General features: G+C 51.3%; 1 protein-coding gene across 3 annotated transcripts in view; it reads right to left on the bottom strand.

Moving 5' to 3' along the window:
• The window catches only part of LOC105695279 (dual specificity protein phosphatase 10), a 43,516-nt gene that overhangs the window by 26,383 nt on the left and 4,515 nt on the right, over positions 1–12,618 (bottom strand). The window contains exons 1-2 of one of the 3 annotated variants that reach the window (XM_012416713.2): positions 9,850–9,946; positions 3,383–4,249 (exon numbers count right to left, since the gene is read on the bottom strand). In XM_012416713.2, coding sequence (XP_012272136.1) covers positions 3,383–4,187 — 805 coding nt within the window. In that variant the 5' untranslated portion in view covers positions 4,188–4,249; positions 9,850–9,946. Of the gene's footprint in view, positions 1–3,382; positions 4,250–5,227; positions 5,604–9,849; positions 9,947–12,618 lie in introns of those variants that run through there. The other 2 variants (XM_012416712.2, XM_012416711.2) reach the window with 2 other exon arrangements.

The raw sequence follows: 12,618 nt of genomic DNA, 5'->3' as shown, positions 1-12,618 counted from the left end.
CATGTCAAAATCCTCGGTTGCATAACGCTCGCCTGGCTGGGTGTCCGCGAAGCGTCTCTTTTCGATTTTAGACGTGACTCACGTCCCGCCAGAGTCGGAGAGTCTTGGCTCCGGCGGGCGCCTAACCTCAAAAACGAGTCGGTAAGAGTCGACCGCCGTTAGGTCCCTACCTAACATTTTATTTTAAGTAATATTAAGAAAGAGACTAAGCAACGCCTCTCGCGCTCCAAAACGCTCCTGGAGACATGCTCTCCCTCGTTTCTTATCTCCCCTTTCTTTATCCGAGTACTTCCGCACCCCAAACTAGATGGCAGCCCTGGGAAACGTCAGACATTCAGATTCTCTGGAAAAAGACGCTTTCCACCTGTTTCCCCTTCGACCTGTCCCCAAGCCGATCACATGAGACATTTCCCTCCTCGATCTTAAAAACCCACCAATAAGCATCCTCCGCGCCTAGGAACATCCTAGGCTAGTATAAAAAGGCCCGCTCTCTGATCTATCGAAGTTTGAACTGTCTCCATTCTGTAACCTGCCTGCGAGGCACCTGTAACTCTCGGCGAACGCTAGTCCCCTTGAGTTGACCGAGTCTACGAGTCGTTCCTGTAAACCAAGAGGCATAGAAAATAAAGTATCTTCGTTACTTTACTCGCCGAGGTCTTTGGCTGGTTTCAACCATCTGGAAGTGAGTCCCAAAAACAAATCCAGGTCCGAACGACATCCTCGGGTAATCGCTATCACCGCTCCCGAGTAAACGATCCTCGACCTAACACCACCTGGCGGCGCTGCCGTCGACTTTCGACACCTTGGAACCTCGTCGAGCAAATGCGCACCGACCTCTCCTCTTCCCTTTCGAGCACAGAATACCATGGAATCGAATTCCCCGTTCGATCTCCTTTTCGTTAGCCTCCAAGGACTCCGGCGTGGTTTTAGCTCGCTGCCATGCGGTTTAATCGCCTCGTCGGTGACGTCCGAAGATTTCCACGCGATTTCCGTCTTGCGTAACGGCGCTACTTGCGCAGGGGCGATCCGAATCGCTCGGCGCGGTTATCTGCGTCGCGATATCGCTCCCCGTCATTGTCGTCGGCACCGGGCGGCCCGGCGCTTAGTTCATCGGTGGATTTAGCCCGAGTCGCGCGTTCCCGCCGAAGGCCCGGATAGGCGAAATGGGGGAAAAAACGAAAGAACTCGTCTTATCGCTTTCGCCTCCTTTACGACTTTACGAGCTCCGCCGGAGATCCTTGATCGAGGGATCTCCGGAGAGCGCGTCGTTAGAGATATTCATAAAATTCGTGCACTTTTATAAGTACATAAGACTGTCCTACAATCATACATTTAAGGTCCTAAAGGTGAACGCATTCGTTAGGAATTTCTAAATGAACTTGTAATTTAACGACATCGTGTTGAAACTTTGTGAACATGAATACACTTATGTACTAAATTTATGACGGATTTCATAAATACGCTGTAAAATTAATATCCCACGTCTGAATAAAATTATCAACGGAATATTGTAAAACTATGATATTTTTTCTTTTTCTTTTTCTGAAGGCGAGACGAGACGCTTCGGCGATGTATCGACGTCTCGGTAAATAAATAAGCAGCTTCCTTTTGGCCCCGGATGATCCGCGTCTCTAAATCAAGCCTGCCCCTGACTCACGGCAACGTGAACAAGGTTTTTGTGAATAAGGTCACGCCGAGGCGCATTTCGAGCGCTCGTCGGAAGAAGAACCCTCGAGTGGATACTCTTTGATAATTCGTCGCCGTATTCATCGGACAGGACGCGTCGTCATCGAGGGAAACCCGTTGGTCCACCGGTTTTGAAAATGAATACTCCTCGAAGATAAGGCAAATCACGAAACTCGGGAGAGTCTCGCGGAAAATATACCCTTACAGGAACTGCCAAGTGTTAGACCCTCCCTTAACCCTAGGTTTACGGGACCCGTCAATTTGACGGAATTCAAACTTCGAAAAGAAATACCGAAAAAACCATAGCATTAATTTTAACCATTCTTGTACCGTAAATTAATCATTTCATCCAAAGAATTTGTACACGCAATTATTTCTTCCTAAGCCTTCTAATTATTAAAATCTGTACGTAGTATACCTACCTCTACGAAACCCGTCAAATTGACGGACTAGCTAATTTCATAAACAATCCATATATATTTGCTTCGTTGCAGGGAGTGTAAGGCGAAGATGAGAGTGAAAGTTTGCATCGAAAGTGGAGAGATAGAAGGATCTTCGGATAGTGAAGAGGAAAACTTCTTGAAAGGGTGTCGTAGCAAGAAAAGGATGCGCATTCTTTCTAGTTCCGACTCCGAGGATGAGAGGAGGAGCATTCCAATCATTTCCGTGGTATTTTCTAAAAAAGTACTTTTTACTTATTAACAATTCATTTAAACGTAAAGCCTAGGGTTGTTTAATTCAGACTTAATTTAAATTAATCGATTTTTTAAAGAAAATGCGTGCTTTCGTTTACCCGTCAATTTGAAAGGTGCTCGTAGAAACAGGTATATATAAAACGCCTGTAAACTTAGTGTTAAAATGTCGCTCCCCTGGACCGAAGCGGTCATAGGAGGCGCGTCGAGCGGCTTTGGAGCCAGCGTGGCTGGAGCGGCCGATTTTTCTCGCGAGTACCGCGCCCTGCCGCGAGGGGCGCGCGCGTCGAGGGGGCCCGCTGTGCGCAAATTCAGCCGGACTATTCGCGGCGTCATCTCGCCGTGAGTCATTCCTATGAATAGATCCCTACCTTGCCTTGCCTCCGGGCCGTCGTCGCCTCCTCCCATCGCTCTTTTTCGCGGTCCTCCGATCGATTTTCACCCACGAGAAAGATCGGCACCGAAGGAACCGAACTGACCATTCGGTGTTTAAAATAAAAAAGTGAAAATCTATTAAATATATATATAGGTAATACGTGTCTCTTTTCATTCCATTCGCCATCGGGCACTCGTAGAGCACGGCGCGCCAAATTTCGCGGAAAGCTTCCGGAGCACCCGAAAGGTATAAAAAAAAAATAAAATCAGAGAAGAGGCACCACGTGGTCCACGATCGACGAGAGCTTTCCGGGGGTAGATAAAGGAGTCGCGTTTCCTTCGCCGCGGCCGAACAAGACGAACATCACAGACGCAAAAGCCGCGGCGGGGGCGGCTGGCAGGAATAACGCGCGCGGATCATCGTTATTTCCAAGAGCGCGTCCACCCACGTGGGCGCGTGTCAACAACTTCGGCGAGGGGGCTCCCCCCGCGCGTGGCTCCCTCCCAAGAAAATCTCGGTCTGCGCAAAAATCGTCATTTCCCTTCCCCTCGCCGTAAAATAAAAATCACCTTATCACCCCGCTTTAGCCCCGAAGGGGGATATCCAAAACTTCAAGGCGCAAACTCACCGATCAAGAGGACGGGCTCCCGATGGTCCTCGACGAGGGCGACGAGCACCAGGAAGAGGGGGTGCTGGGGCGGCAGGTGCTCGAGATCGGCGGTGCAGTCGTCGTAGACGACGACCTCCTGGAAGCTGCGTCGGCGTAAGAGGTCCTTGGCCTCCCGGGCGGTGGCGAGGTCCGCGAGGGCGGCCTTGCCCTGGAGGAGGCGGCGCCGGTTGAAGCGATCCGAGCAGTTCAGGTTGATGGCGCCGCGCAGGTGGTTGACGTTGTAGAGGATGAAGGGCCTCAGGTCGAGGAGGACCGGCGCGTCGGTCGGGTCGCGCAGTCGCTCCGCGAGGCGGTCGGGCCCGATGGTGCGGGCGCGCCGCAGGACCAGCTGACGCTGCAGCGTGCCGCTCTCCTCGCAGGGGCTGGAGGGGAGGCTGACGGTCTCCAGCTTGCAGCGCTTCGACGCCCCGCAGGGCGAGCCGGGCGAGGAGGCCGGGGAGACCGGGGAGACCGGGGAAACCGGCGGACCCAGCCGGGGATGATGGTGGTGATGGTGGTGCCGGTGGTGCCGGTAGTGGTAGCGATGCGGGGGCAGCCGGTGGTGGCGGTCGTCCGGCGCGGCGTCCTCGGCGTCGCCGTCCTCACTGGCGGCGCTCGAGGAGGCACCCGAGGAAGCGGGCGGCGTGGGCGTGGCCAGGAAGAGCAGGCCGCGCTCGGTCGGTCCTCCGGGCGGCCCGGGCTCGCTCAGGCTCCGGTTCAGCGCGAGCTTGAGCCCGTCGCGCGGCGGACGCCCCGCCGGCTCCCGGCACACCAGGGTCGACATCGCCCGAGCCTCACCGGCCACTATATCGAGCACCGCCGACGACGCCAGCGACCGCGGCACAGCTGAAACCAGAGGAGCCGCGATTAGGACACGGGCGCGCTTTCAAAATTAAGGTGAAGTGTCGAGGAACTTGAAACTAAGGTGAAGCGTCGAGGAACTTGATCGACGTCGATAAAGAAGATTTTTCTAAATGCCCACGTTGCCGACGTTTCTTTTTATATCGACAGCTGGGTCGAATTAAATTGGGTATTGTACCAAATGGCATACTCCACCTGTCATTTTCGTACAATAAATATCAAGAAATCGAAGTAAAGCTCCGAAAATCCTCTGGATTCGTGCTTTCCGGGGCAGGACGATTCTTAGATGATCAGGAGTGATGTGTCAAAGTTTCGGACAGTTTGGTCTTTTACCCTTAAAAAAAAGTTTTGTATTCGAATCGACCGATTTGAAGGGTGTTTCACTTCACCTTAACGGTCTCGAGATTAAGGAATTCACGAGTTAAGGTAAAAGGATCGGAGGAGAGGCTTTCCTTGAACCCTGGGAAAGGAAAATTCATTGGGATCGCCGTCGACCGGCTTATCGCCTCGATAAGACCCTCTGTCAAATGACGAGCTATCGGGGCTGGCGTGATCGATCGCCGATCGAGATCGGAATAGCGACTCGCAGCTTGCAAGTCCCACGATGGACCGAGTTTTCCTCCGAGATCGCTTCTCGACCTCGCGAGAGATAAAAATAAAAGCGAGCCACTTTCGACCCTCGATCGGAAGTCGCGGCTATATCTCGGTGCGCTCTCGCCTAATTCAAATTATCGCGCGATGACGCTCGTCTATGAAAAATTCCTACCGACGCGGAAAACCTCGAGCGACGACTCGTTTGTTCGAGATCCGCCGCGTCATAACGCGAGCAACGTCGAGGAGTAACGAAATATGTCAAAGGTCGGGGTACAGCGGGGAGAAAAAAACGCCAATGATTAATGACGCGACCAAAGGCTACAAAAATCTGGCCCGCGCGTGGCCCTGCTTACATAGACATATACGCACACATTTCCCGGCTGACGTAGAAACGTCGAGATTCGGACTAGCCCCGTATTTCGGGATATTAATATATCCCGAATCCATCTCGTGAGATATCGCGAGCGGCAACTTTCCCACTCCGCCACCTGAACACAAAGCGATCGACCTGTCTGCCTCGCTTCCCACACGCAGCGGGAAGGTTGCGGCAACGTTGCGGACACCTTGCCGCAACGTCTCGCATAATTCCGCGAGGTGTGGGCTACGGATTTGCATGCACCTGGGGAAAACCCGGGTCAAAGATACCCCGAACGATCTCGAAACGGAAGGAGCCGGAAGGTATAAAGAAATTCGAGGATTATCCGCGCGTCGCCCCCTGGCCGCCATTTTGGATCCCGCGCGGCCCAACGGAAAGCTCTCCTCGGTCTCGAGAAAACGGAGCCGAAAATCGCAATTGCGGACTGACTAATGGATATAAAAAGGCTCCTTTGTCCGCGAGAACGACGAACGGGGGAGGCGTCGAAAACCGAAGAGCAGAAGCTGCGTCGGCAACCGGCAGAGATATACCCGACGCCGCAAGGTCGACGTCGACGTCGACGCGGAAACCGCGACGTGCGTCAGTTCCCGCGTGGAAGCCCCCCGCCGAAAAATCCTGGATGCTCGATAAGATACCGCACACCGTATCAGCGATCGAGAAATCGGTCCAAAGCCTAGAGATCGAGGAAAAATTCGGCAACGCGGAACCCGCGACGTCCAAATTCCGGGGCGCGTTAAGGTGAAGTGAAACACGTCGAGGAACATGATCGACGTCGATGAAGAAAATTTTTCTAAATGCCTACCTTGCCGATTTTCGTTTTTATATTGACAGCTGGGTCGAATTATATGGGATATTGTACCAAATGGCATACTCCACCTGTCGTTTTCGTACAATAAATGTCAAGAAATCGAAGTAAAACTCCAGAAATCCTCTGGATTCGTGATTTCTGGGGCCCTAATTGACTGCGGAGGGACCCTCTGCGCCATCTGTGATTTCCAGGTCAATTAAATTTTCACTCCGAGACCTCGCATTCCCATCGTTTTAGCATAGAAGCGCATACAACACTTTTCTTGCCTTTATCCCGTTCAAATGCGAGTTTATCGACTATCAGAGTGTTCTAAATTGTCGTAAAATTGTTCTGACCCTTTCGATTCTCATATCAGACCCTTCGATAATTGTACATCGATCAAAATATGAGAGCTCGACGCCATTTTGTTTCTCGTATGGGCTGAGTTAAAAATTAAAAAAAAAATCCAAATTTTGAATATGTCAGGACAATTATTAGATGATCAGGAGCGATGTGTCAAAGTTTCGGACAGTTTGATCCAATACCCTTAAAAAAAAATTTTGCATTCGAATCGACCGATTTGAAGGGGGTTTCACTTCACCTTAAAACTCCTCCTCCGGCACCCTCGCGCGGTTACTCAACCCGCGGTTACTTAATCCAAGTTTACCGCTTGGACGATTCCGATACGCCGCGACTCCCTTTCCGCGCCACCTTTTCCGACCACTCTACGCCACCCTACGTCCCCCATTATACATTCAACGATCGAAAACAACCGATGACCGAGTCCCCTGTCCCGAAGTGCACCCAGTGCTCGTTATTGTCGTCACGATAACGAGAGGTACGTGAGTCGAGTACCAACGACCGTCTATGACCGGCCACTCCGGCCGACATTAAAGGAGCCATATACGCTTCCAAATCCTGGCGCCGAGGCAAATTCTCGAATCGCCTTCCGATTTCGAAATATCGACGCATCGATCTACGGCTCGAGGTTCCGGAAATCCCATTTTCGCCCCGTATCCGGAAGTCGAGGAAAACTACCGGCGCACCGCCACTCCTCGAGATCTACCGGACCCGAAGATCGAAACGAAGAGATCGATCGAGCGATCGATCGTCGAGACGTTCGACCTGGCCATCGCCGGAACGACCGGGGTTGTCGGATCATTCGAGCGGAGCTCGTTACGGGAAAAGAAACGACCCAACCAGGAAGTCTCTCCAGGGCAAGGCTCGACAAGAGCCGAGAGATCGCCAGCGCCGCCGTCGCGATATCGAGAGAGAAAGAGAAAATAAATCGATCGTTAAATCGTCCCTACCGCGTGTATCAATAAATCGAAGGTTACATATACGCGCATAATCCTCTCTCTCGTAACACATCCGCGCGTTATATCCCAGGGAAAGTGAAATCCCCGGAGACGGGGCGAACGTCTTCGCGCGCCTCGCACCTGCAGGTCTTGAATCGAGACACCGTCTCGCACCTGTGCCAACACCGCTTCCCCCGCGTCCTACGCTCAGAAAAAGAAAAAAAAACAATTTCATTGAACCGAAGAAATATAATGTCAATTCAAAGCAAAATTATTCTACCCAAACAAACCCCAAAAAAAAATTATACGCAACGTTTATTCGGAATTATGGCTATTTATACTTATCAAATAATTAATCTTGGAATTAACAAAATATCTCTCTGGTTCAATGAATGTTTTTTTTTATCAATCTAGAGAGGTCCCGAAAGAGGTCTGGCAAGTGATCGACGTTGGAGTCGATTTTTCTCCGTGTCAATGTCACGTCGATCTGTCGCGAGTGGTGAGCGCAGGTGTACGCGGAGAGGGGGACAGGGGGGGGGAGGAGGAGGGCGACGAATTTTCTATGAGTCAGGGGCTAAAATTAGCGCCCAAAGTCGCTCTCTCTCTCTCTCTCTCTCTCTCTCTCTCTCTCTCTCTCTCTCTCTCTCTCTCTCTCTCTCTCTCTCTCTCTCTCTCTCTCTCTCTCTCTCTCTCTCTCTCTCTCTCTCTCTCTCTCTCTCTCTCTCTCTCTCTCTCTCTCTCTCTCTCTCTCTCTCTCTCTCTCTCTCTCTCTCTCTCTCTCTCTCTCTCTCTCTCTCTCTCTCTCTCTCTCTCTCTCTCTCTCTCTCTCTCTCTCTCTCTCTCTCTCTCTCTCTCTCTCTCTCTCTCTCTCTCTCTCTCTCTCTCTCTCTCTCTCTCTCTCTCTCTCTCTCTCTCTCTCTCTCTCTCTCTCTCTCTCTCTCTCTCTCTCTCTCTCTCTCTCTCTCTCTCTCTCTCTCTCTCTCTCTCTCTCTCTCTCTCTCTCTCTCTCTCTCTCTCTCTCTCTCTCTCTCTCTCTCTCTCTCTCTCTCTCTCTCTCTCTCTCTCTCTCTCTCTCTCTCTCTCTCTCTNCTCTCTCTCTCTCTCTCTCTCTCTCTCTCTCTCTCTCTCTCTCTCTCTCTCTCTCTCTCTCTCTCTCTCTCTCTCTCTCTCTCTCTCTCTCTCTCTCTCTCTCTCTCTCTCTCTCTCTCTCTCTCTCTCTCTCTCTCTCTCTCTCTCTCTCTCTCTCTCTCTCTCTCTCTCTCTCTCTCTCTCTCTCTCTCTCTCTCTCTCTCTCTCTCTCTCTCTCTCTCTCTCTCTCTCTCTCTCTCTCTCTCTCTCTCTCTCTCTCTCTCTCTCTCTCTCTCTCTCTCTCTCTCTCTCTCTCTCTCTCTCTCTCTCTCTCTCTCTCTCTCTCTCTCTCTCTCTCTCTCTCTCTCTCTCTCTCTCTCTCTCTCTCTCTCTCTCTCTCTCTCTCTCTCTCTCTCTCTCTCTCTCTCTCTCTCTCTCTCTCTCTCTCTCTCTCTCTCTCTCTCTCTCTCTCTCTCTCTCTCTCTCTCTCTCTCTCTCTCTCTCTCTCTCTCTCTCTCTCTCTCTCTCTCTCTCTCTCTCTCTCTCTCTCTCTCTCTCGCACCGCGGCCCGGGCGAGGTACGGGAGGAACGGATAAACGGAGAAATCGAGAGATGGAGAAAAATAAACGAGAGGAGGCACACCGGGATACGAAACCACGAGTAGATGCACGGCCAGGCGTTGCGAGCCGCGTGTGCGTGCACGCGGCCGAGAGGGAGAGAAAGATGGAGCCTCGTGGCCGCCATCGGCGAGTTCCTCCCGAGACTCGGGTTCGTTGTTTCGAGAGTGAGTAAACGCCGTGGAATTCAGCGAAACCGGCCACGGGCCGCTGCGGGTTCTCCGCGGACAGGTGCAGATATCCCCGCACCTGCGCCGAGCCAATGCCCCACCGGCTGACCGAACTGACTCGTACTACTTAGCGGCCCGATCGTCGTCGCGTAGAGAAGGAAAGAAGTAAAAAAAAAAATAAGAGGGTCGAGATAACGCAGACCCCCTTTCCAACGGTGTCCCCATCGAGGCGATAAGGGCGAGCGACCCGAGCCTCTCGGTCTCCGCTCGAGAGCACCCCTATTCGGACGATCATCCGTGCGCTATCGGATTTTCGACGCGTCGTAAATACGCCGGATGCCCTGACAGAAAAAAAAAAAAAGGGAAAAAAATACACGGAACCAGAAAAATATTTTGTTAATTCAAGGAATAACAATTTTTCTTTAATAAAGTATCATAATCCCAAAGAACCGGTGCGTCCAATTTATTCCAGTTTGATGGAGATAATTATTTTTAGGATTAATAAAATATTTCCTTGGTTTAATGGCGTCCTTTTTTCTCGGCGTAGATCGCGATCGAGAAAGATCGAGGAGGAACGAGGGGATCGTAAATCCGGCGTGGAAGGATCGTGGCAAAAAGGAGGTACGGGAAGAAGCGGCGCGTTCCAGAGGCGGCCCCCTCGGTGCATCCACCTACCTTTCCCGAACAGGTGAACCGGTTCGCGCGTCGCGGCCGCTCGATCCGCCGGCCGGCCGGCCGGCTCCAAGGGAAGGAACCAACGAGCGGCCGCGCGCTCTCAGAGGGCCCGGAAGCGGAGGCGGAAGGAGCGCGGTCCTAGGCCGCGGGGCACGGGGAGAGGGGCGGCCCGCATGACCTCTGACGGCCGTCCGGCGACCTACGTCCTCGTGGCCGCTCGGCGGGTAAGCACGGTCGCGACTTTACCACTCGGCGGCGGAAACGAGAAGGACCGCGCGAGCCGAAGGACGGGGAGGAGAAGCGCGCACGCCGGCCGCCAGGCAGAGACTGCGCCTCCATGCCGCGCCGCTCGCCGGGCCGCCGCGCGGTCCGACAGGGGGTGGGGGGAGGCCTCCGCCGATGCAGGCGCACGGTCCACCGGAATCAGCCAATCGGAGGCCGCGCTTTCCGCTCGGTCCGGCGGCCGCGCCGCGAGGAGCCCGATGAGTCACCCGCGAGCGCGCGGACCGCGCTATCGATGACCCGGGGAGGGGCTTCCTTTAAATGATCGCCGATGACGAATCTAATAATCGCGGGCGGTCTCTAGGCATTGCCACAAAGGCGCTCGTCGATGCCGGCTCTTTTATTCCCCTTGATTTCATATTAACACTAGGTGTACGGGACCCGTCAATTTGATGGAATTTAAACTTCAAAAAGAAATACCGAAAAAGCATTAATTTAAAAAAATAAAAGATAATTTTTAAAAAAGTACTTTTTACTTATTAATAATTTATTTAAACGTAAAGCCTAGTGTTCTTTAATTCAGACTTAACTTGAATAAATCGATTTTTTAAAGAAAATTCGTGTTTCCGTTTACCCGTCAATTTGACGGGTGCTCGTAGAAACAGGTATATAAAAAACGCCCGTAAACCTAGTGTTAACCGAGGGTGGTCGATTCGCGGATTCGCCCTGAGAGAAAAAAAATCAGTTGCCTGTAACGAATATACTGTTGACATATATAACATTACCTAAATCATGTATAATTGCAAAAATTATACTATTGATTTAAGCGAATTTTCTTTACTCGATCTATTTCCTTGGACGCATTTGATCGGAAGATCTTGTTGCCGCGATGCATATATTTCTTTGAGTCAACCAGCTTTTCTTTTTTCTTTCTCAGTGCAGCGGGCGGGGGCTATGCCGTTGATCTCCGGGTACGTGGAATTTTTCCCGAGTGACCTTTTTTCGAGGCCGACGACTGTCGTTTCGACGGGCCGTTGGCCCCGCCGGGCGCGTCGGTCATTTTCTTTTCGGATCGCGACGCCGCGAGGAGAGAACTCCGATCCACGGTTCTGAGTCACGTCCTTTGTTCCGACCTCCTTCGAACACGGTATTCCAGATCTAGACGGGATCGGTCGATAAGTCAGATCCGCGTAAGAGAAGAAACGGAATAACGGATCTAGACGGGATCGGTCGATAAGGCAGATCCGCGTAAGAGAAGAAACGGAATAACGGATCTAGCCGGGACGGCCGTAGCTATCCGTGGCACTTAACGGCCGACTTCGTTGGCCGAGTCGATTGATCGACCTACCACGCTATCGGTCCACAGAACTCCCTTATGCCTCCGGATTAATAATTACTTATTAATTGACGCGCCCCGAGACCCCGCGCTCCAATTCCCCGGGATTACTCGCAAGCTGCGAGGAATTGACGTCGTTTACGGTTTCCCTATCGAGGGACAAAGAATGATTAATAATCAGACTTGCGATAAGGATCTCCCCGCGATCCAGATTTTACGATATCACCGAGGAACAATGTTTATCGGCGCACCGATAAATCTGTGTTGTTCTTTTTCTTTATCGAATCGGTATCACCGACTATCTTGACAAGCCACCTCCATGTCATTCTTATTACGTTTACCTGGGCGTTTCCATTTATCCGGCATAAATCTAGAAAGAGCAATTCATCCCAGCCCATTATACGTTAATCCAGTTATACAATAACCCCCGTTCGGCTTATCCCCACCGTGAGGTGAATTTTTCTACCGTGATGTACCTTCTACTTAACATAAAACCGCGTAATCTACATTAGACTCTCATTACTCGACCATTCCGTCGAGTCTGGCCGATTCAAGAGAAGCGTTCACGCAGAATCATACAAAGAACAGCCGAGAGCGGAAACGAATGTGCTTAGATGTCTATAGCAAGAAATTATCACGCTCCAGATAACATTGATAACGTCCGATAGCATTGTTATCGAGGTACAACTATTCCCGAGGAAACTGCACGGCCTAATTAATTTTCCTTAATTAATTTCTTCATCCGTCGTACTATTATATTCTCACCCACTTTTGCGCAATCTAATCCCGGCTCTGAAGATAAAGCGAATTCGTTCCCTCCGGCGACACAGGTCCCGATATTTATTACGGGGAATTAATTATTACCGTCCATTAAACCGATTATTAATTTTCCAGGTGTCGACCCGGGGCCCTCTCATCCCGATGACTCGTCATCGCGTAATCGGGCCACTTATCTTTTATCGAGACGTTCTCTTTATCCTCTTCATTCTACCCGTTTTACGAGCGGCTCTCCAGATAACCGATCGAGCCAAAGTTCACGTGATCGAGGCTTTCTACGGAGATTTAAAATTTCATTTCATCCTCGCCACTGTGCGATAGACACGTGGGATCGCTCCAATTCAGTCACGATTCCTCTTAATCGAGGCACGTCATTCTACGATGACGTATTTCATATTTCGCGTATAAACACCGTTTATCTATGACAAGCGATT

This window comes from Orussus abietinus, unplaced genomic scaffold (assembly GCF_000612105.2).
Source record: "Orussus abietinus isolate OABI.00-Male unplaced genomic scaffold, Oabi_2.0 scaffold47, whole genome shotgun sequence".
Lineage (NCBI taxonomy): Eukaryota > Metazoa > Arthropoda > Insecta > Hymenoptera > Orussidae > Orussus > Orussus abietinus.
The sequence above is the reverse complement of the archived record's forward strand: the minus strand, read 5'-3'. Positions and strand labels throughout refer to the sequence as shown.